The sequence below is a fragment of the Podarcis tiliguerta genome (assembly GCF_965153285.1).
Source record: "Podarcis tiliguerta genome assembly, chromosome: 13".
Classification (NCBI taxonomy): Eukaryota; Metazoa; Chordata; class Lepidosauria; order Squamata; family Lacertidae; genus Podarcis; species Podarcis tiliguerta.
In genome coordinates, this window is record NC_139546.1 from 1,559,415 (window position 1) to 1,587,174 (window position 27,760).

The 27,760-nt window shown below is 44.0% G+C and overlaps 1 protein-coding gene across 4 annotated transcripts in view; it reads right to left on the reverse strand.

Annotated features, from left to right (window-relative positions):
- Positions 1 to 27,760, reverse strand: part of TNS3 (tensin 3) — a 78,040-nt gene that overhangs the window by 39,266 nt on the left and 11,014 nt on the right. For 2 of the 4 annotated variants that reach the window (XM_083407472.1, XM_083407473.1), the window contains exons 2-6: positions 22,302 to 22,377; positions 21,355 to 21,481; positions 20,428 to 20,493; positions 19,256 to 19,360; positions 4,787 to 6,037 (exon numbers count right to left, since the gene is read on the reverse strand). In XM_083407472.1, the coding sequence (XP_083263598.1) occupies positions 4,787 to 6,037; positions 19,256 to 19,360; positions 20,428 to 20,493; positions 21,355 to 21,481; positions 22,302 to 22,377 (1,625 nt within the window). Of the gene's footprint in view, positions 1 to 4,786; positions 6,038 to 16,104; positions 16,139 to 17,449; positions 17,547 to 19,255; positions 19,361 to 20,427; positions 20,494 to 21,354; positions 21,482 to 22,301; positions 22,378 to 27,760 lie in introns of those variants that run through there. The other 2 variants (XM_083407474.1, XM_083407475.1) reach the window with 2 other exon arrangements.

Here is a 27,760-nt window from a genome sequence, read left to right on the forward strand (position 1 = left end):
AGTAAACATTTGCCGCTTTCCTGGCTGGAGGGGAGAACTGGGGTGAAAGGGAAGGGAAACACCTGAGAGACATTAGCCTGAACCCTGAGATTGTGTTTACTTCCGTTCCCACCAGGTATTCAGCTGAGAGTGGCCTGGCCAGTATAAAAGAACTAAAAAGTGGAAAGGCACCGGGACCGGATGGATTCACAGCAAAATATTATAAAGAAATGAAATACGCCCTACTTGTACCGTTGAAAGTAGTGATGAACAATATATTAAGAAAAGGAGGATTACCAGAAACTTGGAAAGAAGCATATATTACATTAATACCAAAACAAGATTCGGATTTAACACAAGTAAAGAACTATAGGCCAATTTCGCTGTTAAATAATGATTACAAACTATTTGCAAGCATACTGGCAAATAGATTGAAAAAGGTATTGAATGAGATAATTCATAAGGACCAAGCAGGCTTTTTACCTGGCAGACAGATGAAAGACAACATAAGAAATATAGTTAATACAATTGAATATCTGATTGCCAGAAATGAAAAGCAAGCGGTGTTAATTTTTGTGGATGCGGACAAGGCCTTTGATAATATATCTTGGGAATTCATGTTAAAGAATCTGGAATTAATGGACACTGGACAATTCTTCTTAAAAGGATTAAAAGCTATATATTCAGAACAGAGAGCAAAATTGATTGTAAATAATATAGTAACAGAAAGTATCGATATTACGAAAGGTACAAGACAAGGGTGTCCATTATCACCATTATTATTCATATTGGTACTGGAAGAGATAATAATAAGGAGAAATGAAACAATAAAATGAATTTCAGTTGGTCGGAATGAGTATAAAGTGAAAGCCTTTGCAGATGACTTGGTACTAACAATAGAAGATCCAGTTACAAGTGTTAAAGGAGTATTAGAGGAGATAGAACAGTTTGGGCAAGTGGCAGGTTTTAAATTGAACAAAAAGAAAACCAAAATGATAGTTAAAAATATGAAACAGGACTTGGTGGAAGTACTGCAACAACAAATTGGCATAGAAGCAGTAAAAAAAAGTTAAATATTTAGGAATTTGGTTACCACCTAAAAATATTGATCTTTTTCAAAATAATTATACACTGGTGTGGAATGGAATTAAAAGAGACTTGGAAATATGGGGAAGGATGAAATTGTCATTTTGGGGAAGGATTTCTGCTATCAAAATGAATGTGCTACCAAAGATGTTATTTTTGTTTCAGTCAATTCCAATAATCAAGGGGGCAACAATTTTTAAAGAGTGGCAAAAAGCAATTTCAAGATATATCTGGCAGGGAAAGAAGCCGAGAATACAATGTAAGTTGTTAACAGATGTTAAAGAAAGAGGAGGCTTCGCCCTGCCAGATTTGAAATTGTATTATGAAGCATCTTGTCTCTGTTGGTTAAATGAATGGATGTTATTAGAAAATACAGAATTGTTAGATCTGGAAGGTTATGATAATAGATTTGGTTGGCACGCATATTTATGGTATAACAAAACAAAAGTCCATAAAGGATTTGGAAACCACATATTTCGAAGATCTCTAATAGAAATATGGGATAGGTATCAAAACCTAAACGTAAAACGCCACATTGGTTATCTCCATTAGAAGCAATCAGTGTGAAAAGGATCAATATGGGTGGGAATTGGATAACTTATGGGGAATTAATACAAAAAGAAGGGAGTAAGTGGAAGATGAAGCCATATGAAGAAGTTAAAGAATATGTGAATGATTGGCTCCACTACCGCCAGGTCAATGAAATGTTTAAACAGGATTTTAAAGAAAAAGGATTTGATGATAATAAATCAAAGTTTGAAGTAGAGATATTAAGTAATAAATATAAAATTTTGTCCAAAATGTATAAATTGCTGCTTGAATGGCATTTGAAGGATGAGGAGGTAAAGTCGGTAATGATTCATTGGGCCAAAGATATTGGGTATAATATACAGTTGAATGATTGGGAAAAACTATGGAATGAAGGTTTAAAATTTACTGCATGCAATGCCTTAAAGGAAAATGTGATGAAAATGATGTATAGATATTACACCAGTTAAATTAGCTAAAATGTATAAAGTTAGCAATAAATGTTGGAAATGCAAAGAAAAAGAGGGAACATTTTATCATATGTGGTGGGAATGTAAAAAGGTGAAAAACTTCTGGGAGATGATATATAATGAGATGAAAAAAATGTTGAAATATACATTTATTAAGAAACCAGAAGTATTTTTACTTGGCATTGTAGGAGATGATATAAACAGAAAGGATTGTAAGTTGTTTTTATATGCAATGACAGCAGCAAGAATATTATTGGCACAAAAATGGAAGCAAGAAGAATTACCGACAAAAGAAGAATGGAGGATGAAATGGATGGACTATGCAGAATTGGATAGGCTAACCGGAAGAATTCAAAACCTGCGGGACCAGAGATTCACAGAAGACTGGTGTAAATTTACGGGCTATTTGAAAAGTAATTGTGATGACCAGATTACGTTTGTAGGTTTGCAAGAAGTTCTGTGAGGTAAATTATTTGAATTATTGCAAAAATGGTTAAGGAGGTGGATTGTGAGTTAAGATAATTAAAGGCAATAGGAATTTAAGAAATGCAGAAGAAATGATAAAAATGGTGGATCATCAGAGGTGCTGATGGAAGTCCCAAAATATTGTATAAGATGGGAAGTTCTGTGGAATGTATAATAATTGGTATGTTGAAATTAATAAATTATATATATATATAGAGAGAGAGAGAGAGAGAGAGAGAGAGTGGCCTGGCCAGAGGCATTAGCCCTCTCAACCCCTGGATCAGCTGTGAACGAAGCCATTTCTGTTGGCCTCAAACTGGGAAGAGCAGCTTCCTCCTCTACAAACTGGGCAGAGAACACAGCGGCTATTTTCTGAGATTGCTTTTCATCAGCAAGATTCTCCTAGAGATGTTTCAGCGGTCTCTGAAAATACAGTACATTTGCATCTTATTTGGGGGTGATGTTTGGGGGATGGTGCGTATATGCAAAAATGAGTATACATGAGTATGCGTCCCCTTGGAACTGCCCCTGTGTGAGCATCCTTACCTTTGCGGAGCTGGAGGAGAGCTTTCAAGCCCTCCACCTTGCTTACCGGGCAAGTCCTGCTCAGCAGGCAGGGTCAGCGATGCTCTCGCAAGACCTTAAAGGTCTTCCTTGTTGAGCCCGATTTTGATGTCACAGCCACGGTTAAAGGTGGGAGACATTCACAAATGCTTCCAAAAGCCTTTCAGAGCCTCCCTCTTTAAGACTGCAGTGAGATCTAGCTTAAAAGGGATGGGGAACATGAACACACACACACACACACACACACACACACACACACGAGAAACACTACACTCAGATTTAAAGCACTCCCAATGTTTGGTGCTTTCCAGATGTCTCATTATTTATGGTATTTTAAGATTTTGCTGGAAGCCGCCCAGAGTGGCTGGAGAAACCCAGCCTGATGGGCGGGGTATAAATAATAAATTATGATGATGATGAATTTTTACAACTTTTTTCTTTTTTACATATTGCTTGTATTTTGAGAACTCTGCTCATAATAAAAAGGACAGAATTATACAGGGAGTCTTTCATAATTCTTGTCTCATGAGTTTCTCCTAAGGGGGAAAAAGTAAATGAATAATGACCTTTCCCCCCCATAAATGGCAAATCGCAAGTAAAGTACCTGCACTATAGACAAAATAAAAAGGTAAATCTATTTCTCCTGGGTCTATGTATGCTGCTAAGGAGACAGAATGCTGGGTAAGATAGAATATTACCAAATAATTAAGATTTATTTTAAGCAGCCCTAAACCTTGCTTCTGACCATCTTCCCATTGTGGAGGCACAAACACATGCAGTCCCCTCGACTATATACAATGTGGGGTTATTTGTACAATCACACAAATAGGATATGCTCATTCCAGCTTGGGAGGAGGACTGAGCAACTAACTCTGTGAACAGCTCTTTCTTATTAACTTGGAGGTGCCACTGTAACTGGCTCCAAAATAAACGCTGCTCAAAATTCCAAAGATGTTCACAACTCTAGACCGTCTTTATACTGTACACCTTTAGGTGCCAGGCGAAAATGTCTCTCTTCAACCAGGCCTTTGGCTTGATTAACATCTTATACCCTTTTTTTAATGTGTTTGTGGGAGGAGTGAGGGAGGGAGTTTACTGGTTTGTGCTTTTTCCTTCTTGTTTTTCTTATGCATTTTGTGAGAGCTAAAGATGAAGGGTGGTACACAAATTTAACAAATAAAATAACAATAAATAAATATTTGAATATACTCTCCCCTTACTCATCTGTCTCCCCAGCCTGAACCTCACAGAACTAAAGCAACTGAAAAGAATGAGAACTCCATGATGTGCCTGCCATTCTCACTCCCCCCCCCCCGACATCTTCTCCTAGGGAGGATCTGGCGGGAGAGGAAGTGACATGAGAGACCCAAAGCGTAACAGGGAAGATCTGATTGGCCACTTTGAATCTTGGGATTTCATGGTCTATGCGTGCCTCTTTGGGTTTAATATAATGATTGAAATATAAAGATAGAAATTATTTTGATATAAGGTGTAGAAAAAAACATATTAATGAAAAAAGATAAATGACTTCAGTTCCATCCCAATGTTCCAGAGATCTGTAATAGGGAGATACTGAGATACTCCATTTCTCAGTGACAAACGTTTAACATATTCACACTATGCAATGGCAAATGGAAGCTTTTAACCACTGAAGAAAAACACATTTCACTGATGCATCATGAAGAATAACTCACCCTGCTGAGGCAGGTTTCTCTCCAGGACCTCTGCCTTCCCATGGGATCTGGGGCTCATCCCAAACCCCCCCACGTCCATTTTAGGGCTGGCAAGGCCATTCAGCTGACCTGTGTCTCTGCTGATTGTCTTGATACATGTGGGAATAGGCTCAAATGTTGGGTCCAGTTCTAATATTAATCTATTAAGCTGCTCAATGGACTGATCAATATCCAGGGTGGGGGAGGATGGCAAGCCTGCTGAATCGTTTCCCATGTTCAATCCCAGTTCGAGGTTGTGTTGTAATTTTAAAACCTCAGGGCCAGGGATTTGTGCTATCTTGCAGGACGGTAGCATGCTCCCGAGGCTCCTCTGCACAGCATCTCTGCTGCTGGATCCCCGCGCAGGGGTATCTGGACCTCTGGCTTGGCTGCGCAGGTTGCTGGAGTTCTCAGCCACGTCACGAATACCAAGCCGTACTTCATTCTCTGGGCCGTAAGCGTACTGATGAGCGACGACCATTTGCTGTTCCCGCACCCATGTCTGGGTTGGGTAGCCACTGAGGCCGTAGGCCTCTGGTTCGGTGGAAACGGCAGTATTTCTCGGCAGCTGCTGCGACTGCTTTGGGTCGGTGCCTCCAACGTGCCTCTCATATCTGGCGTCTCCACCAATGTCCAAATCTGGGACCAGAGTGTTGCTGTACTCCTCCTCCAAAGTATTACTTCCAAAGCCATCTGACAGAAGAGAATTCTGGCTGCTTTTGTGGCAGCGGAAGTTTCCAAGGTGGTTGGAATGCTGCCCTTCAGAGGAGGACAAAGTCCCAAGGCTGCCCACACTGTGGAGGTCGTGGCTGGACACCTCGTCATCCAGAATGTCTGTTTCCCTGTCCTTGTGCTCGGCACCTCCATTCACATGAACCTGGGCGGGTACTATGTGGCGGGTCCCACTGAACGGGCTTTGGGCATCGGTCATATCCTTAGGAGGCCTGGCTGAGTGCTGCAGACCAAGGCCGCTCAGCAATTGCTCCAGCCCCTCTTTCTCCAGGGGGCTCAGGACACTCTGGGTTTCTGGCAGGGGACGCTCTTCAGTCTTGTCCGCCCTCAGAGAGGCTGTAGAGTGTCCCGAGTCGCTGCCCACGGACCAGGCATAGTCCCTGGGGTCAGGGCTGGTATCTGCAGCAGCCGGGGCCCTGCGGGGAAGGGGGCTCTCACTGCAGCTTTTCTTCCTCGCTTGAGCATACAAGTTGCCCCCCGTGGGGCCCTGGGTGCGCAGCACTGCAAAGAAATACAGCAGGCATTATATAAGACAAAACAGAGTAGAGTGGGGGAACGGGGACAAGAAGAAACTATTTAATATTGTTTGTTATTATTTATTAAATTTGTTGGTTGCTTTATCTTGCCCAGGGCAGCCCAAAGCAGCCCACAACCAAACAGACAGAAAGACAACCCTCACAGCCCCACGTTAAGGAAAAGGAGGCTGTGAGGAGGCGGGGCTTTCAGTCTTGGCAAGTGATCCATGGGGCCAGACCTACCTGGGATGAGATGCTGTGCTCATTAGGCCTGACACTCAACCAAGTCTGAGAAGATCATATTTTTGCTAATAATGAGTTGACTTCAACTCTGAAGAGTGTGATTACTGACTTGTGACATGAGGCCACCTGAGCCTCAATCTGCAGCAGAGGATCCAGAAGGACCCGCTGGCTGCAGACCCACTCTTTCAGAGGAGGCATCTTCACAGCCATCTGGTCTAGGAAACCTCCCCCACCGCCAACAGCACCTCTGTCTTATCTGGCCTGAGCTTCGGTTTATTGGCTTTCATCCTGTCTAATATCGAGGCAACACACACACACACACACACACATTATAGAATTTTTTTTTTCGGGGGGAACCCCTCTTAAACCCTAGATATTAGTAAATGGTGAGATTTTGTCTATTTGGAATGCGAAGGGAGAAATGCAAGCTGCCGAGGAATTCCTGGGTTATCCTGGGCAAAATGACATGGCCAGGCTAGGGCCATTAAGAAACAAGAGAGGGCCATTGAGAGCCCTTGGCAATGCAAGAGAGCTGTCCTCCCCCCTTGCCCCGAGGTGTGAGAAGAGACTGCGGGGTTGGAAGGATGCCAGGGTAACTGGGTGGGAGGTGGGGGGGGGGGAGTCTTGAGGAAGGGTTGCTGGGAAGAAGAGGAAGGAAGGAAGACTGGGATCCATCTTGGGTAGGCGGGCTGAAAGCTGGCTCTCTTGAAATGACTATGCTGTAAGATCTGGATACCCTCCATGCAGACTGAAAGTGTAAACAGGTGAATAAACCATTTTTCTTAAAGTTACAACAATCTCCTCCATGTCTCAATTCTCTAAAAGAACACAGACCCTGGGTGAGTGCCTGGAACCCCCTGGGATTTTGCAGGGAGGGGAGGTGGCACACAACTTTTGTAGCAATATTAATAATAATAATAATAATAATAATAATAATAATAATAATAATAATAATAGCAGCAGACATTGCTATCATTAACTGTGCCAGAATGAATGATGAAATCACAATCATTTTACTCGCCTTATACAATTAATTCTGTAACAAGACTCACAAAAACAGAGCATTGCGTGGAAGGGGTGAAAAGCACATTTCCCTACTTTGTTTCTGGAAACTGAATTATTCTGGTGCAATAGCAAAGTTGCATTTTTATATTGGCTCCACAAGCTACAGTGCTGGCTATTTATGTATTTATTTATTTGTAAATGTACAGCCCTGAGGTGACTAGACTTCTGTATCAGTTCTATGAGCAGCCCAAGTATGGAAATGATTTTTCTACATTGTCCAACTTCTGTTTTAGAAAACAAGTGAATGAAAAACACTTGTGGAGGGGAAGAGGTTATTCAATATTTAAGAAGGTGATACTTTACTTCCTCATTAACAATAGATACAACATCATGCAATTTAAGGGTATTTCACTCAGAAGGGACACGGGTGGCGCTGTGGGTTAAACCACAGAGTCTAGGACTTGCCAATAAGAAGGCTGGCGGTTCGAATCCCCGTGACGGGGTGAGCTCCCGTTGCTCGGTCCCTGCTCCTGCCAACCTAGCAGTTTGAAAGCACGTCAAAATGCAAGTAGATAAATAGGTACCGCTCTGGCGGGAAGGTAAACAGCATTTCCGTGTGCTGCTCTGGTTTGCCAGAAGCGGCTTAGTCATGCTGGCCACATGACCTGGAAGCTGTATGCCGGCTCCCTCGGCCAGTAAAGCGAAATGAGCGCCAAAACCCCAGAGTTGGTCACGACTGGACCTAATAGTCAGGGGTCCCTTTACCTTTATTTCACTCAGAACATCATTTTAGTGGCCCACAGAGAATACGGTAATTTAAAAACCAATTATAAACCACGGTTTTAAAGAGGAGAGAGTAAGAATAAAATTCTGGCTATCCCCCACTCCCAAAACAATTACTTCAATGTGTACCCCTGATAATCCACTATCTCACCACACGTAGCAGGAGGCTCTTCATCTGAGGGTCGTGGGTTTGAGCCCTATGCTGGACAAAAGATTCCTGCATTTGCAGGGGGTTGGACTAGATGACCCTCATGACCCTTCCAACTCTATAATTCTATTTCACTTGTTTTTAAAACTATAGTAAATAGCCCAGCTGAAGTTAATCACATCCTTACTCCAGAGGAGGCAGACAGCAGCCAAAGGCAAATGGGTGGGACAGAAAGGAGGGTGAGTCTGTTTCCCAGCTTCCTGGAAATACCAACTGCTGCTGCAGGTCTTCTGGCACTCTTTGCCCCTAATGGGCATAAGCTCCACAAATGCCCATCCAATTTGCAGATGACACCAAACTGGGAAGGGTAACTAATGCCGCAGCAGACAGAATTGGGATTGAAGATGACCTTAAGAGATTGAAGAACTGGGCCAAAACTAACAAAAAGAATTTCAATAGGGACAAATGTAAGGTTCTGCACTTTGGCAGGAGCTTAACATGAGGCATCAGTGTGAGGCAGCAGCAAAAAAGCTAATGCTGTTATTCTAGGCGGCATCCACAGAAGTCTTGTGTCCAGATCAAGGGAAGTCATAGTTCCACTCTATTCCAGACCACACCTGGAATACGGTATCCAGTTCTGGGCGCCACAATTTAAGAAGGATGTTGACAAGCTGGAAGGTGTGCAGAGGAGGGCAACCAGAATGATCCAGGGTCTGGAAACCAAGCCTTAGAAGGAACGGTGGGAGGAGCTGGGTATGCTTAGCCTGGAAAGGAGGAGACTGAGAGGAGATATGAGAGCCATCTTCAAATATCTCAAGGGCTGTCACATAGAGCAGGCTTTTCTTTTCTTCTGCTCTGGAAAGTAGGACCTGAACCAATGACTTCAAATTACAGGGAAAGAGATTCTGACTAAACATCTGGAGAACTTTTCTGACAGTAAGAGCTGTTTGGCAGTGGAATGGACTCCCTCAGGAGGTGGTGGACTCTCCTTTCTTAGAGGTTTTTAAGCAGAGGCTGGATGGCCTTCTGTCTTGGATGCTTTAGTTAAGATACCTGCATTGCACGGGGTTGGACTAGATGACCCTCGGGGTCCTTTCCAACTCCATAATTCTGTGAAGTACCCTAATGGCCTTTTCAAAAGGATTATGATTTGAGGGAATAAACAAGGTGCTTTCTCCAAAGCTCTGCATTACACACTCTGCACTTGAAGCTCAGGCAGAAAATTTTAACGGTTTAACTTATTGGAAAAACAAATGAATGACTGCACTGGATTCCAAGCAAGAGCTTGCAGGTTTGATATCAACTGATGTGTCTCAAACCTGTGATTATACAGCTTGATCAAAGAGGGACATCTGCTCTGTGGGTTTGTTTACTATGGTAACTATAGTTACATGTAAATATTGTACAGTTTATATGGAACAATCGAACTGTTTCCATTTAAAGGAAAAACAAAACGTCAACTGCAGAGTAATTATTTTCTTTTGAGCAAACATGGTCCCACATTGACTTAGCACAGCAGTAAGAGAAGGTGGGGTTAACCCCTCAAGCTGTTTTCCTGATAAAAACTGTGGCTGCCTCAATCCTGCTATGCAGCCCAGGCCCATGAGGGAAAACGAATGACAAGAGTGCAGGTTTTACTCATGAGGCAGGAGCACCAGTGTCCCAGTCCAACCTCCTACAAGCTGCTCCTTGCAAACCCTTGGAGCTCTGTGAGAGATTCAATCTCTAGCCACTTCAGGCAGAGCTGGAACACCCAGGAGAGCAGCTGCCAGTTGTGGTCATCTTGAGCTGCATGGTCCACTGTCTGTCCTGGGATAAGGCAGCTTTCTATGCCACCACGTAGGGAAAAGATGACAGAGATCTGAGCATGTGATAGGAATCTGTTAATGAACAATAGTCTCCCAGCTTGCATGGTCCCTACAAGTCCATCCTTCCCCGGGGCCTCTCAGCTGAGTAATGTTTAAACCTATTCATGGACAGAGAGACGATGGCAACACTCACCTCACGACATGGCCAGAGGCTATGACCACAGCTTCACATATAGTTAGAATTGCCAAAGGACAATAATTTCAGCAGTCATCGCCAGAGTGAATATTCCCTTTGGACCCAACTCAGATTTTCGCCTGCAAGAGCCCACTATGAGACAAGCCCTGATGCAAGGAATGAGCAAAACGGCTTCTCTCTGGAAATTTTGGTGGAGTGCAGAATACATTTATTTCACTTTGTCCAAACTCTGAGGTGGTTTATAAAACCTGGAACAGATTCCACAATCCATTGTCCAGTGTTCAAGGAGAACTAGCAAAGCTCCCTAACATCTCTTGGGGGTAATGACACCCCCCCCTTGCTCCACAGGCATGGCAGGCATCTTGCACACTTTCAAACTGCGCTAGATCCACTTTGTACAGTGCGCTGTTTTCAGAAACGTCCTGGAACTTCTAGTTATGGAAATCCTTCAAATATACAGCTTGGGTGGAGAGATTCGGTGGGGGTGAAGTTGCTGTCCCACCCCTGAGAAACCCTGCAAATCATCCTCTCAGGCTGGACAAGCCACTGTGATATGGCTTTCCATGAGTGAAACTTAAGAAAGGGACAAGCACTAGGCAGGCAAAACAACCAGCTTGTGTGCTTTGCATGTCTGATAAAATAAAATATTTATGGAGAATACGCAGCAGGTAACATTTTCTTCACCTGACCTTCAAGGAACATTCCTTTCCATATGAGTCACTCAAATTATTTATACCAAATCATAAGGAGCTTACAGGGTTCCTCAGTAATCCCTGCCCCCTTTTAACTCCACCACACAAAGAAGGGCCTTGTTCTTCATGGGCCAGTGAAGTCTGCAAAAAGTTTCCCTTCCAATTTAACGGGCTGCGTTTCTCAACTTACCTTGACGCGACCTGATGGAAGAATTTTAGAGATGAGGCACACAATATTATTCTACGTTGTTATTAAACAGGGCAAAATAAACTTCTCATTTCTATTTAAAAGAAGAACCAAAATACAAACGGCTGGATTCTAGGGAAGCACATAAGCTTGGCATTTTGTCAGCCCAGTGCTTGGTCATTTGCCTGCTTCTGAAGTCCCACACATGGAAAGTCTCCGCTGTGAAGACACTTCTGGCAAGTCTCTTTGCCACTTGCATCACCTGCTCACATCTTTAAAAGCCAAAGAGACGGATCAAAAGCTACGAAACTAATACCCTTAGGCACAGAATGAAAGGAAAGGAAGTTTCCAAAAACAAGGGGAGGGAGATAGGTTAGGAGAGCAGGACTTCACTGTATGATCACCTTACCAAATACGCTGACACTCTCATTAACAGCTGAAATACCTCATTTCACTTCAAACATTGCTCTCATTTTTCCAAGGAAACAGCCTTCTGCAAAAATGGTACAGTAACACAGCTGTCCAAACTCCGCCCCCCCCTCCCCAAAAAGAAAAGAAACCAAAAGCAGATTGAAACTGTAAAGCTGAGCTAGTGGCGATGGAATTTGTCTACATCAAACTGAAAACAACCCCTTTCTTTCCCTACACCGTTTCTCTTAAGCTCAACTCCCTCCAGGAAAGGGGGGAAAGGAAATTCTTCTTGAATGACCGAGAGACCTGGTAAAATGCCAGCCCTGAATCTGAACTATAAACTGAATGGGATCAGCAGCCACACACAGAAAGATGGCTGCATGTGTATTTTTATGCCTACAAATGAACACACTGAAAGCAGATCCCGTGAACAAAAGCAACGCCAAAGCCACGAACACTTACCAACTAAAGTTGATTAGGAGAGAGCTCTTAAACTTCCTCTGTGCAAAATTCGCCCACTTCTGTTTCTCAGCTTTTTCTGATCTGTCTCACAGCTATCTCCTTTCCAGCCATTCAGTACTTGAGAAAGCACATTCAAAGAAGCAAACTAGCGAGGTAAATTCATGAACTGTAGGGCCCAGTAATGACAGTTTTGACCCAGTTTTTCTAAATTGGGTTGGGTAACGCTCTATATGAAACTTATTTGCTTATCCTGCACCACCAGCTATCTCTCTTTAAGTAGGAAGTAATCTAGGTGCCCTCCCACACCTAAGAAATAAATCTCCGCCCTTAGGCAAAGCTGTACAAGCCTAGAACTGCATTCTCTGCAAGGTTAAGTCATTTCTGCCGTTTTGTCTTGCCTCCTTTGCTGAACACAAACTCACAAAGCACTGTATGAACATAGCATGTCTCTCTCACTCACATGCAAACAAACAGAGTCTAAAGAAAATGGTATCTTACCTTGCAGAGGAATTACAGAAGCCCCATAACTTTTTGAAGCAGCAAAATGGTTGCCCTATTTTAAAATCAGCTTCACACACTACAACAGCAAACGCAACACACACAAAACAGCAGCAGTTGGAAAGCAGTTGGAAAACACCACCAGTTTTAGCTACTTTGCCATTCTCGATGCAGCAGTTGCTGAAGGTAAATCGCTCTCACTAGAGAAGCAGGAAACTTTGGATTCAGAAGAAAAAGAGTAAAAATGTAAACATAAGGGAGGAGCCAGAGAGTGCAGTCAGGTTCTGTGAAATTTGAACCCTTGCAGCAAAGCGAGAGTGAAGCCGTGGTGTTTCAGAAGGTAATTCAGGCTACAAACTCTTTCTCACAAATGTTATTTTCTTCTCCCCTCTGCCCATCTCACCGCCACTAAGCCTTAGTCAACTGATGCCAGACCCCAACACGAGTCCACCTTAATTCTTGCATCACCAAATGACACAGATAGTGTTCTATGAGGTTCTCCCCGGAACTGTTATGCAAATATTTGTTCTGAATGCCCACATCCTCATTTGGCTCACTCTCTGTGCATCTCTGTGCAGAAAGCTGCAAAAGATTTGCTCAGTCCTAACCACACTCAGATTTTTATTTGGTAACAGCAGCTTCCAGCACTCAACAAAGCAAACTCTGGTTCCTCCCCCCATCTGGATAAACTCAAACTTCCACCAGCTTCAGCTGGTGGCCCAGCTGTGCCTCTACCTGGACAGGGATAGCCTAACTTCTGTCATACATGCTTTGCTAATATCTAGGTTAGATTACTACAACGCAAAATGCTTTGGAAACTTCCAACTGATGTGGACCTCAGCGGCCAGATTGCTCACCAGGGCAAGACAGTGTGAGCATATTACACTGATCCTGGCTGGACTAGACTGACCACCAATTAGTTTCCAGGCCCAATTCAAAGGGCTGGTTTTGACCTATAAAGGCTTAAAGGGCTCAGGACTGTAAGAGCTCCCAGACAGCCTCTCCCAGACAGACTCAGACCCTGCAATCATAATCTATGGGCCTTCTTTGGGTGCCTCCCCCACGAGAGGTCCATAGGGTGGCATCAAGAGGACGGGCCTTTTTAGTGGTGGCTCCCTATTTGTGGAATGCTCCCCCCAAGGAGTCCTCCCTGGCACCTTCATTACATACCTTTAGGTGCCAAGCAAAAACATTTATTTTCAACTAGGCGTTTGTCTGATTATGGTTTTTAAAATGTGTTTCTAGGAGGCGTGGTTGGTTGTTTTGCTTTCATTTTTGTTTTTTGTCTTTTCATTATGTGTTTTATGTTTTGAACTGCTCAGTGATCTTCAGATGAAGGGCGGTATACAAATTTAATACGTAAATAAATAAGTCTGCAAAAATCTATAGTTCACTCCAGCAAATCATTACCACACCACAGCCCACAAAACTTTCTTTGAACCCTATGAAAACTTCCTGAAAACATTCTCTAATGTTAACACATCCCAACCAATGAGCCATGCCACAGGCTTATTGTTTCAGAGTCTGCATTATGAGCCGTGGCCAGGAAAGGGGCTGCCTGTCTGGCAACAGACATTTCAAAAGCTATATAACAGTAATGACTATAATTGCTAAAAAGACAATCAAACAGTATTCAAGCTAACAAACTAAACTTTGATGCCTGAAATGAAAAGACTAGAACTCAAAGTTCTAGTACTTGAATCTCAAAAGCAAGACATCTTTGAAAATAACCCATTTTGTCAAATTGCCCATTGGAAAAGGGAGGCAGCCGCGAGCGCATGGCAACTGCTTCACCCGAGCTGCCCCTGCTCTCTCTCTGGGTGGGGGCACGCACGGGAATCATCCACTTCCTTCACCGGACAGCGTGTGTGAGACTCAAGGCTTCTAATATTAAAAAGTTCCAAGTGTACTTCTATGGAATCAAAAGACGCTGATATTGATGGAACCAGTTCTAGTGCCAGCTGTTTCTGCTATCTTCTCGGGCAGAAGGGTTTTCATAAGATGCACTGGGCCACTGAACTAAATCAGCTTAAGTTGGGCTTCCCGGTGTTACAGTGAGGGGGGAAAGTATTGATTCCCTGCTAAATTTGCCTCTTTGCCCTCTGACAAAGAAATGACCAGTCCATAATTTTAATGGTAGGTTTACTGTAGCTGTGAGAGACAGAGTAACAACAGGAAAAACCCCAGAAACCCAGAAGACAAAAGTCAGAGAGTGATGTGCATTATAATGAGTGAAATAAGTATTTGATCCCCTATCAACCAGCCAGATGTCAGGCTACCTGGTGTCTTCACTGTATGTAATGAGCTGAGATTAGAAGCACCTGCTGTAAGGGAGAGGTCTTACCTGTAATCCCAGCTCGTTACAGTACCTGTACAAAAGACACCTGTCGACAGAAGCAATCAATCCAGCAGATTCCAAAGTAGCCATCATGAGCAAGACCAAAGAGCTGTCCAAGGATGTCAGGGACAAGATTGTAGACCTGCCCAAGGCTGGACTGGGCTACAGGACTATTGCCAAGCAGCTTGGTGGTGCAATAATTCGCAAATGGAAGAAAGACAAAATAACTGTCAACCTCCCTCGGTCTGGGGCTCCATGCAAGATCTCATCTCGTGGAGTTGCAATGATCAGGAGAATGGTGATGAAGCAGCCCAGAACTACTGTATTTTTTGCCCCATAGGGCGCACTGGCCCATAAGGCGCACCTAGTTTTTTTGGGGGGGAAATAAAGGGGGGGAATTATTTCCCCCCCAAGGCGCGAGGCTGGGGCGGGGGAAGCCCAAGCTTCCCCCGACCCCAGCCCCCAGAACAGGCTGCTCTCCGCAAGCCGTGGGAGCCCTCTTGCGGCTTGCGCAGAGCTACCCGAAGCCCCAGCGCGACTGCTCAGCGCACCAGGGCTCCGGGGTGCAGGCAGCTCTGCGCAAGCCGTGGGAGCCCGGCGGGAACTCCCGCGGGTTCCCACGGCTTGCGGACAGCTTCCTGAAGCCTGCATTCGCCCCACAGGATGCACACACATTTCCCCTTCATTTTTGGAGGGGGAAAAGTGCGTCCTATAGGGTGAAAAATACGGTACATGGGGGGAACTTGTCAATCTCAGGGCAGCTGGGACCATGGTCACCATGAAAACAGTTGGTAACACACTACGCCGTGAAAGACAGAGATCTTGCAGAGCCCGCAAGGTCTCCTTGCTCAAGACAGCACATGTACAGGCCCGTCTGCAGTTTGCCAATGCACATCTGAATGACCCAGAGGAGAACTGGGTGAAAGTGTTGTGGTCAGATGAGACCAAAGTCAAGCTCTTTGGCATCAACTCAACTCGGCATGTTTGGAGGAGGAGAAATGCTGCCTACGACCCCAAGAACCCCATCCCCACCGTTAAACATGGAGGGGGACATATTATGCTTTGGGGGTGTTTTTCTGCTAAGGGGACAGAAAATTCTTCCTCATGTTTAGTCGGAATCTCCATTCTTGCAACTTGAATCCGTTGCATTGCTCCCTCTTCCATGTGACAGCCCTTGAGATATCTGAAGATGGCTATCATATTTCCTCTCAGTCTCCTCTTTTCCAGGCTAAATATACTCAGCCTTCTGCGACATTAGCTCCCCCTCCCAGTTTGGTGTCACCTGCAAATTGGATGAGCATCCTCTCAATTGTGTCATCCAAGTTGTTTATACAGACATTGAACAACAACAGACTCAGGACAAAACCCGGAGGCAGCCCACTGGTCACTTTTTTCCTGGATGACGAGGAACCATTAATGAGCACTCTGGATTTGGCCAGTCAACCACCTACAAATCCACCTATCATGGGGGACTTTGTTGAGAACCTGACTGAAATCAAGATACGCAATGTCCACAGCATTCCCACTAAGCTTGCAACTCTATCAAAAAAAGAAATGAGAGTCATCTGGCATGACTTGTTCTCCAAGAATTCTCAAAGATTACAGACCGAGGTTCTGAGATTACATCTGTAAGGTTCTTTAGTAGGCTCGGGTGCAGCTCATCAGGCCCTGGAGATCTGAATTCATTCAAAGTAGCTAGGTGATCCCTTACTCCCTCTTTTCCTGTCTTGAGCTGCAGCTCCTTCCTTACACCATTTATTCTGTTGTCAGAATAAATTGGTTGGGCATTGCTTTCCATTTAGGTGGAGACAGAGGCATTTAGGTGGAGACAGAGGCAAAGTAGGCGTTGAGTAGTTCCGCCTTCTCTCTGTCAGCCAACAGCATTTGTCTGTCTTCTTCACACAAGGGACCTACTGCTCACTTGTTCTTCCTCTTGCTTCAGACACAGCCAAAGAAACCTTTATTATTATTTTTAACTTCTCATGCAAGCCCTCCTGACCTCTCTCTGCAACTGCCTTCCAGGCTCAAAGCATGGATCTCTTCACAAATGGGGAAAGAATTTAGAGAAGAGCTAGATTCTGACATATGAGGAGATATCTTAAATAAGTTTCACATTCATCTGCTAAGTTTCAACCAGGGAACCTCTCAGGTGGGCGCCATTGCCATTATAAGAGAACAAGGGAGGCATTCATGCTGAGTTCCAGCACCTCCTTTTCTAGAAAAATAGCCCTGGTCTCAACTGTTGTTTTCTGGAAGAACTCCATGAAAAAATTAAAGAAAACGTTTGTGTTGTGAACCCATTCTCTGTGTCAGGAAAAACCAGCTTGTCTAATAACACAGCAGTATGAGTGTTTTATTGATTTGACAACAGATTCTGCAATAAAAGATAAGAAATCACTATCAGAGCTATCAGTTAAAAGGCGAATTTAAAGTTTTGCCAGATAAAGCTTTGGTTGCCACATGGAAATGGAGAGGGAAATGTAACAGTACATAATATTTTGGATTTTAAAATAAATTCACCTATTTTGCCTCCCAAATTTCTATCACCCCTCCCCTCTCTCACACACACTTCTTTCAAAGAACTGCTTATACAGCTCAGAAATCAAACCACACATTTATTCACTTACCAGAAACGGCACTGACTGGGCTGTTTTTGTTAGTAGGCATTTGCATTCCTTCCAAAGCACCAGAGCCAAAGTAATCTTGCCTCAAATCTAGAGTTTTGTAATAGAGAGCAGCCCTCTGGGAAACCAAGTATTTAACTATGCAAGAGGGCACCTCCCCATTCAACTACTATTTACCTTGAGTTAAAAGGGGAGTAAGGGCGGGAGAAAGATAAACTGAAAAGTCAACTGTCCCAGGGGAAAAGCAATCATCTTGTCATAGGTGAATTCCTGAAAGCCAGCTGCTGCTCACCTGGATGCAGTTCTTAATAACTCCAGAGAGACAAGGGCAGCTTCTAAAGCTTTGGTTTTCACAGTACTTATTGTCCTAACGGGACGCGGGTGGCACTGTGGGTAAAACCTCAGCACCTAGGACTTGCCGATCATCAGGTCGGCGGTTCGAATCCCCACGGCGGGATGCGCTCCCGTTGCTCGGTCCCAGTGCCTGCCAACCTAGCAGTTCGAAAGCACCCCCGGGTACAAGTAGATAAATAGGGACCGCTTACCAAACGGGAAGGTAAACGGCGTTTCCATGTGCTGCGCTGGCTCGCCAGATGCAGCTTTGTCACGCTGGCCACGTGACCCGGAAGTGTCTGCGGACAGCGCTGGCCCCCTGGCCTCTTAAGCGAGATGGGCGCGCAACCCCAGAGTCGGACACGACTGGCAAGTACGGGCAGGGGTACCTTTACCTTTACCTATTGCCCTAACCTTAAAAGCTTCACCAAAAGTCAGCAGGAGTCTTTTACCAATGGCTGCTTTCCACTAACGTTGTAGCGGACCTCTCTTTCCAAGTGTAAATCTCTTTTTGCTGACACCTGGCACTTTCATGGATTCCTGCTAAATTGCTGCAGGCACTGTTGGCATCTATTTACCAGGACCTTCAAATGCCATAAATCTGTATTATTAAATAAATAAATAAATAAATAAATAACTGGAATGTGGGATTCAACTTCAGCTTCCAAACAATCCCAAATTTCACTTTTTCCTTCTTCTTTTTACTGCACACAAGTCGGCTTCTACACCAGTGGAGAATCTTTTAAAGAACATATGTGCAAGAAAACAAACCACAGCTGGGACAAAGTAATTACAAACAATGTAGTTATACAATGCCATAGGCAGGGCCGACTCATCTATGAAGCAAGGTGAGACAACCGCCTTGGGTGGCAGGATTCATAGGGGCAGCAGATCCGGCCTCCAAGAAACATCTCACCCACTGTTGCTGCCATAGCTTCTACCATGTAGCTTGCAATCAATATTGGGAAACTGCAAAGCTGTGGGGGTTCTAATTAAAATCAGGGAGGTCTCTGCAGATGATAAACAACCATTGAACTTGGCCCTGTCTGCTCCTGTTGACTATAAATAACAGCCTTGCTTACTATGAAACTGCAGCTGATGTGGAATTTGTCAATATGACCATGCTTCCCAACTTAATGGATCCTAATCTGGACTTCAGCAGAGCATTGTCATTCATTTATTCTAAGCCCCTGTGTGCACATCTGAACACTGCAAAACATGCCAAACAACTGAGTTAGCTGATGGCTTTTTTAAAAAAAGAGAGCATGAGGTCAGAGGACATCAGGGAAGCTGGCAAGGTGAATAAGGCACTGTACTGTCCTATTGTAATAATGTGAAAAACCTAATAAACTAGGTTATTTGGAAAAACAAAAAGCCAAGAACGACAGCAAGACTGCAAGCACAGCTGGACAGGCTGAGAGGGACCTTGTTTGCTTCCTCGTCGCTTGTATTGTTCACTTCCTGGTAGCAACTCACCTTCCTCATCAGCACTCATGTTTTCGTAAGAATCCCAGCAAATCAGTGGATCTGAACAGCTGAAGTCCACTAACACACCATGGCCATTCTGTAGTTCTTCACATCCTGAAAGATGAGAACCAGAAGTTTAAGTTAGGCATCTCCAAATCCCCCCCCCCAATCAGCACTGGCTAGTTTACTGAGGTCACTATGGGGGGGGCAGAATCACTTTTTTGAGTTTCACTTCCTCATCAAGAACTAGAACAAGAAGTGACTCAAATGTGCAGGGAAAGAGAAGCTATGCTGCAAGGCAGACTGCACCACTTAGTAGTATAGGTGAGAAGGTCTCATGGCTGAATTCTTCCCCACCTCAAAACTCTCTGTATGTGAAAAAGCTAGCACATACCGGCAAGTGAAAATGTTCAATTGCTTCTTCTCGAAAGCTTTCTTTGAGCTGACAGTTCAGGTGTGGGGAAGAACTGAAAGGTGCATTTTTTCCTCTGCATTAAATAACTAATGAATGTAAGCCCATAAAATCATGGCTAGGGTTTTAACTATCAGTATTTCTGATGTTTTCATTTCCCAATAAAGTTAACTGGAAGTTCTGGGCTTCCTCCCCACCCCCCACCACAGCCCAAGGAATTTATCACTGCAGATAACATGGTTGTGTAATAAGGTCCAAAGCTCACTGCAGTGGTGAGGCAACATGCAAGCAAGAGTTTAGCTGGAGGGAGGCCGTGATCCTGCTTCTTTTCTTACTTTGCTTCTAGAGCAGCCAAAGCACAATGGTGATGAGATCTCAGCCACCCACCACCTCAATTTGTGGAAGGCCTACTGCAAAGCACTGTTTCCAGAAAATCCTGTTGACATCTCTAGCACAGAGGAAACCCTGACAGCAAGACCCAGAGTTGGCTTCTGAAAGTTGGCCTAAACCCATATCTATACATATAAGGTAGCATTTCCAATTTGAATGCCAATTTGTATCATGGGTCTTTGTCCTAAGCCTTCTGAGCAGTGTTTTTTCTTCAAACAAAAGGTGCCTGAAACATGTACAAGGTCCTTTGGTTCCCAGCCATTGACTAAAGTCCCACGAGTTCTTCCTTGGTGAGCCCTTTGGACTCAAGTGAGCCGAGTCTGGAGTTACAACTTATAGGATTCAGCTGTAAGGCAGGAAATTTTTGAGGGGTACTCACCTTGGATTTTTTCTGAGGATCCTGAAAACAACAGTTCAGCTTTTCCATAATCAGGGAAATGTTCATCTGTGAAAGGTACCACAATTTGTTTTAGAAAGTTAAGTTCCCAGGGAACAGTCGGGCACATATGGAAATCAAGATTTTATAGAAGGATTATTTCATCTGAAGACACTTAAAAATTATTGATGCTTTGGCCCAAAGGACAAAGGAGTTAAAAAAATCAATGCCTTGTTACCAAACTTTTTTTTTTAAATGTGCACAACGTATTTATTTATGTGGGTGTTGGAAGGAGGCCCTGCTCCCTGCTGCTGCTGCTGCAAGGCCCCTTTCTACCTGGCCTCAGGGGCAGGCCCTCCTTCCAACACCCACATAAATACTAAATACGTTTACCCTCACCCGGAACAGCGAAAAGGCTCCTGGGAGGCCACTGGGACATGGCTGCTGCTGGAAATGCTTTTAAATAGTTTTTAATCTGTGGTGTTTTAAATGTTGGGGTTTTTTGTTTTTGCTCTGTTGGGAGTGGGCTGCGCACCTGGTCCTTCAGGGGCAGTTTCCCCATTCAGGACCAGGTAGTCCTCCACAAAACAGTACTTCTGTCTGGATGAGTGTTCAGACCCCTGGGCTCTCACTTGTGGGGTGCCTCAGGGTTCTGTCCTCTCCCCCATGCTTTTCAACATCTACATGCAGCCTCTGGGAGAGATCACCAGGGGGTTTGGGCTGGGTGTTCATCAGTACGCGGATGATACCCAGCTCTACCTCTCTTTTAAATCAGAACCAGTGAAGGCAGTGAATGTCTTGTGTGAGTGTTTGGAGGCGGGTGGCAGCTAACAGATTGAGACTGAATCCTGACAAGGCAGAAGTACTGTTTAAGCACATAGATGTGCTTAAATCCTCCTCTGCCATCTTCAAAGGTAGATGGATACTTGCCTGTGTTTGCATTCTCCAAGTCCTCTTTGTCAAACACCAGGCTATATCCTTGAACAGCCCCTGTGTGGAATTGCAGGCGGAAAAGATCACAGGTGGTACATCCGTATTTTTTATGGCAGCATTTCAGCTGAAATAGAGGAAAACACAGGTAAGGCAACTTCCAGGATTCATGCAGGCACAAAATGCTTAGGTATGTAGCAGAATAAATCAGCAAAAAAATCCATATACTGTACTGTGGGGCAGATGTGTGGTGCAGACAGTAATCATTGGTTTAGCCATGAGAAACCCAAGATGCAGAACTTTGCTTAGCCATGAATTTTGCTGGATAGCTTCAGGCAATCCAGACTGTTCCTCTGGCCATAATCCCTCAGAGTAACCTCACAGGGCTATAGTAAGAATGAGACCATAGCCACTCTTAGTCCTTGGAAAGCAACATGTGCTGGGCCCTCTAGGCTGTCCATCCACCTTAATTAGTCTTGTCTCTAGATCTCGACCATTTCAGACGGCACATGACTGAATGGTCCCCTGTTCCTGCCCAGTGCAGCCTGCAACCTAAGAACCTGATTCAAAGCTAAGCAAAATCTACAGGATGTTGAATTTTAGCTAACCCTGTTCAATAGGGCCTTCTAGTCTTACTTCTCTGCCTTGTTGTTAGACATATTGAACAGAAAGAATCCAATTTAGTTTGTAAAAAAAGTCATAATAATACCCAGTATAATGTACTAGTAATACCCAGTATAATGTACTAAGTGACTTTTTATCTATGGTTTTCTTGATGACTCTTTACTTTGGCTCATTTCTGGATAACCTTTTGAGCTGCCTAAATTTAGCTAAAATACTAAATATTTGTAGGTTTTCTTCCTCCAAGGAAGATGGAGACAGTGTTTTTCTGTAGAAAAAATACACCCAGAGCATTTAAACATCAATGAAGTCCAGTTAATGCTTACCATAATATCTTCCTTCAGCAGCTGGGCTGGTTCCACTCCAATAGAGACACTGTTTTTATTCTCTGGCCCCACACAACTTAAAGAACAAAGAAGGGGAATTGTGTGAGAGGCTGTATTTCAAAGTGCCGTCAGAAGAGATAATTTTGAACTCCAGGAGTCCAAATGGCTGAAACCTGATTTATACATTTAAAAAATCTCAGCCCCACTGGGATTGTACCAACTCATTAAGTAGGTGCACGAATAATATTGTTTAACTGAGCCATTTTCATACAGAAAAATAGCTGCTTAGGGAGAAAGTGGCTCTCTCCATTTGGGATTCCTGATGCAGAAGAGAACATGGAGGTGGTCAGGGAACACCTGGCTCCTTTAAATGAATTCAAATCTCCAGGACGTGATGAGCTGCACCCAAAGGGTATTAAGAACCTCACAGTTGTAATCTCAGAACCTCTACCTATAATCTTTGAGAGTTCTTGGAGAGCAGGGCAGGTTTCTGCAGACTGGAGGTGGACAGATGTTGAGGGCGGGGAGAGGACAGCTTAGTATCAATACCAGAAAAAGTCATGGAACAGACCATTAAACAGTTGGTCTGTGAGCAGTCAGAAAAGGATTTTGTGGTTACTAAGAGTCAGCTTGGGTTTCTCAAAAACCAGTCATGCCAGAGTAATCTTATTTATTTTTAAAATATTGAGAGAGTTACAAGCTTAGTGGATGGGGGGGGTGCTGTGGATATAACATTGCTTGATTTCAATAAAGCTATCAAAAAAGTCCCCCATGATATTCTTGTGGAGAAGCTGGTAAAATGTGTGCTGTGCAATGCCAGTGGTAGGCGGATTTGACTGAGCGAACCCAAAGAAGCATCAAATTTGCAGATGACACCAAACTGGGAGGGGCAGCTAATACTGCAGAAGATAGAATCAGGACTCAAGATGACCTTAAACAGACTGGAGAACTCCACCATGTGAAGAGAAGCACTGAGCTGCCCACCTTTTCTCCAAGCCAGTCTGTCAGGTATCCCCTGCAAGTCCTTTTCAAATGCAAAGAGGATACTTGAGACATGAGATATGTGACCAACTCATAATCTTAATGGTCAGAAAGAGTCTGGAGGTCACTCCTCCCACATTAAGCGAAAGCCTTAAAAAAGCTGATCCGCTTCTTGCAGCACCAGGAATCCAGGTTCCCTCTTGGCATCAGGCTTCCAAACTGGACTTTCTGTGAAGTTGACCATCCTTGCTGCTTATGAGTAAACCAGAACTGGTGCAGCTAGGATTCTTGGGGACGTCTTGGTGGCTGCTCCCAAACTTTGGAACTCTCTCCCTGGAGAAGCTAGAATGGCTGCCTCCTTGTTGTCCTTCCGTCAGCAAGTGAAAACCTTCTTGTTCCAAATGGCTTTGGGAATCTGGCTGCCTTTAAGGAAAAGACTAGTGCTGTGCCCTTTCCATTGGAATTGTCTGTATGTTTTAATAGGTCTTAGATCAATACAGATAGAGGTAGAGATATAATTTTATTTCTATTAATATTTTATTGTTTTTTATTTACAGGCAGCAATCATTCTGCATGGCGGTTCTGTACCTGGAACCCACATGTCGAATTCCCCCCACCCCTGGTCCGCCCCCATTCTGCCTTCTTCCAGGTCGAAAAGGCCGCATGCGTCAGGGATTGCATCAATTGGACACGCCTAAAGTGGTCACTGCCTGTATGATAGTAGTAATAGTAGTAGTAAAGGTAAAGGTAAAGGTACCCCTGCCCGTTCGGGCCAGTCTTGACAGACTCTAGGGTTGTGCGCTCATCTCACTCTAGAGGCCGGGAGCCAGCGCTGTCCGAAGACACTTCCGGGTCACGTGGCCAGCGTGACAAGCTGCATCTGGCGCACCAGCGCAGCACACGGAACACCGTTTACCTTCCTGCTGGTAAGCGGTCCCTATTTATCTACTTGCACCTGGGGGTGCTTTCGAACTGCTACGTTGGCAGGCGCTGGGACCGAGCAGCAGAAGCGCACCCCGCTGCGGGGATTCGAACCGCCGACCATGCGATCGGCAAGTCCTAGGTGCTGAGGTTTTACCCACAGCGCCACCCGGGTCCAATAGTAGTAGTAGTACTAGTAGTAGTAATAATAATAATAATAATGATGATGTCATTTTAGAGCCACAGAGCTCAGATTTATTTAGCAATCTGTTTTGACCTTCTGCCAGCTTCCCCCCACCCTTTATTCCTAATAAAGTTTCTTAATTTGACAGCAATTGTTAACCACAGGGTTTTAGGATCTCCATGTGCCCAGACACTTGGCATTCAGGCTACTGGGCATTCAGGATTGGAGTTGTAAGTGACCAGCTTGCTTTTCTGAGGTTTGGGAGAGACTCAGAGAGAGGGCAGGCTGTCTTTAAACTCTGAGTAACTCATACGGGAAGTGGGGTTTTTTATGTTGTGCCTCAATAACTTTTCTTCTTACAAGTCAATAACTGGGGGAGATTAAAATTAGAATGCAAGAGGCTTTTCTCATGTTTTTCTGATTCTGCATGGAAAAAGCAATGTAAAACAACACTGAAGTTAAAAAGGGGGGGGGGGGGAGGGCAAGAAACAACTAAAATAGATGAGAACATTGTAGGAGTGGGGTCTAAGGGATGTATGGAGTGAGAATAATCCAGGGGACACAATCCACACATTTGTCACCCTTTTTTTAGCTCACAATCTAATATAGACATTTAAAGGAAGTGCAGACAGCTCATATTGGCGAAATCAAAATAACAGACCATGTTCCAGTGAGTGCAGAGTTCCTATTAACTCTGTCAGAAATTGTGACCCATATTTGGTATTTTGGTCCTGTCCTTGACATCATTAGATTTTTTTAAAAAGAAAAATAATACAGAAGGAAGAGTTTCAGAATTGCTGTGGGAAACAATGAAGACAGTGTTTAAAGGTCTATGTATGCAAGAAAAATCAAGAGTGAATAAAATCTACAAGGCACAAAATACACAGTTACAACAGGAAGTCTTTTCCCTGGAGCCAAGACACAGGGCAACAAGTTCAAAACAAGTTTACAAACAACTACCTATTATGAAGGATGTTCTTCTCATTATAGGGGATTGGAATGCTAAAGGAGGGAGTCAAGAGATAAAAGGAACAACTGGCAAGTTTGGCCTTAGAGTCCAAAACGAAGCAGGGCAAAGGCTAATAGAGTTCTGCCAAGAGAACAAGCTGGTCATCACAAACACGCTTTTCCAACAACACAAGAGACGACTCTACACATGGACATCACCAGATGGGCAGCATCAAAATCAGATTGATTATATTCTCTGCAGCCAAAGATGGAGAAGCTCTATACAGTCAGCAAAAACAAGACCTGGAGCAGACTGTGGCTCACATCATCAGCTTCTTATAGCAAAATTCCATAAACTGAAGAAAGTAGGAAAAACCACTGGGCCAGTAAGATACAATCTAAGTCAAATCCCTTATGAATACACAGTGGAAGTGAGGAAGAGGTTTAAGGATTTAGATTTGGTGGACAGAGTGCCTGAAGAACTATGGATGGAGGCTCGAAACATTATACAGGAGGCAGCAACGAAAACCATCCCAATGAAAAGGAAATGCAAGAAAGCAAAGTGGCTGTCCAATGAGGCCTTACAAATAGCGGAGGAGAGAAGGCAAGCAAAATGCAAGGTAGATAGTAAAAGATACAGGAAACTGAATGCAGATTTCCAAAAAATAGCAAGGAGAGACAAGAAGGCCTTCTTAAACGAGCAATGCAAAGAAATAGAGGAAAACAACAGAATGGGAAGAACCAAAAATCTGTTCAAGAAAATTGGAGATATGAAAGGAACATTTCGTACAAAGATTTCCATAATAAAAGACAAAAGTGGAAAGGACCTAACAGAAGCAGAAGACATCAAGAAGAGGTGGCAAGAATACACAGAGGAACTATACCAGAAAGATATGGATGTCTCGTACACCCCAGGTAGTGTGGTTGCTGACCTTGAGCCAGACATCCTGGAGAGTGAAGTCAAATGGGCCTTAGAAAGCACTGCAAATAACAAGGCCAGTGGAAGTGATGGTATTCCACCTGAACTATTAAAAATTTTAAAAGATGATGCTGTTAAGGTGCTACACTCAATATGCCAACAAGTTTGGAAAACTCAGCAGTGGCCAGAGGATTGGAGAAGATCAGTCTACATCCCAGTCCCAAAGAAGGGCAGTGCCAAAGAATGCTCCAACTACCGCACAACTGCGCTCATTTCACATGCTAGCAAGGTTATGATTAAAATTCTACAAGGAAGGCTCAAGCAGTATGTGGACCGAGAACTCCCAGAAGTGCAAGCTGGATTTCGAAGGGGCAGAGGAACCAGAGACCAAATTGCAAACATGCGCTGGATTATGGAGAAAGCTAGAGAGTTCCAGAAAGACACCTACTTCTGCTTCATTGACTATGAAAAGCCTTTGACTGTGTCGACCACAGCAAACTATGGCAAGTTCTTAAAGAAATGGGAGTACCTGATCACCTCATCTGTCTCCTGAGAAATCTTTATATGGGACATGAAGCTACAGTTAGAACTGGATATGAAACAACTGGTTGGTTCAAAATTGGGAAAGGAGTACGACAAGGCTGTATGTTGTCTGCCTGTTTATTTAACTTATATGCAGAATTCATCATGCAAAAGGCTAGACTGAATGAATCCCAAACCGGAATTAAGATTGCCGGAAGAAATATCAACCACCTGACACAACCTTGATGGCAGAAAGTGAGGAGGAATTAAATAACCTTTTAATGAGGGTGAAAGAGGAGAGCGCAAAATATGGTCTGAAGCTCATAATCAAAAAACAAAGATCATGGCCACTGGTCCCCTCACCTCCTGGCAAATAGAAGGGGAAGAAATGGAGGCAGTGAGAGATTTTACTTTCTTGGGCTCCATGATCACTGCAGATGGTGACAGCGGTCATGAAATTAAAAGACACCTGTTTCTTGGGAGGAAAGCAATGACAAACCTAGACAACATCTTAAAAAGCAGAGACATCACCTTGTCAACGAAGGTCCGCATAGTTAAAGCCATGGTTTTCCCAGTAGTGATGTATGGAAGTGAGAGCTGGACCATAAAGAAGGCTGATCGCCGAAGAATTGATACTTTTGAATTCTGGTGCTGGAGGAGACTCTTGAGAGTCCCCTGGACTGCAAGAAGATCAAACCGATCCATTCTGAAGGAAATCAGCCCTGAGTGCTCACTGGAAGGACAGATCCTGAAACTGAGGCTCCAAGACTTTGGCCACCTCATGAGAAGAGATGACTCCCTGGAAAAGACCCTGATGTTGGGAAAGATGGAGGGCCCAAGGAGAAGGGGACGACAGAGGACGAGATGGTTGGACAGTGTTCTTGAAGCTGCCAGCATGAGTTTGACCAAACTGCGGGAGGCAGTGGAAGACAGGAGGGCCTGGCCTGCTCTGGTCCAGGGGGTCACGAAGAGTCAGACACGACT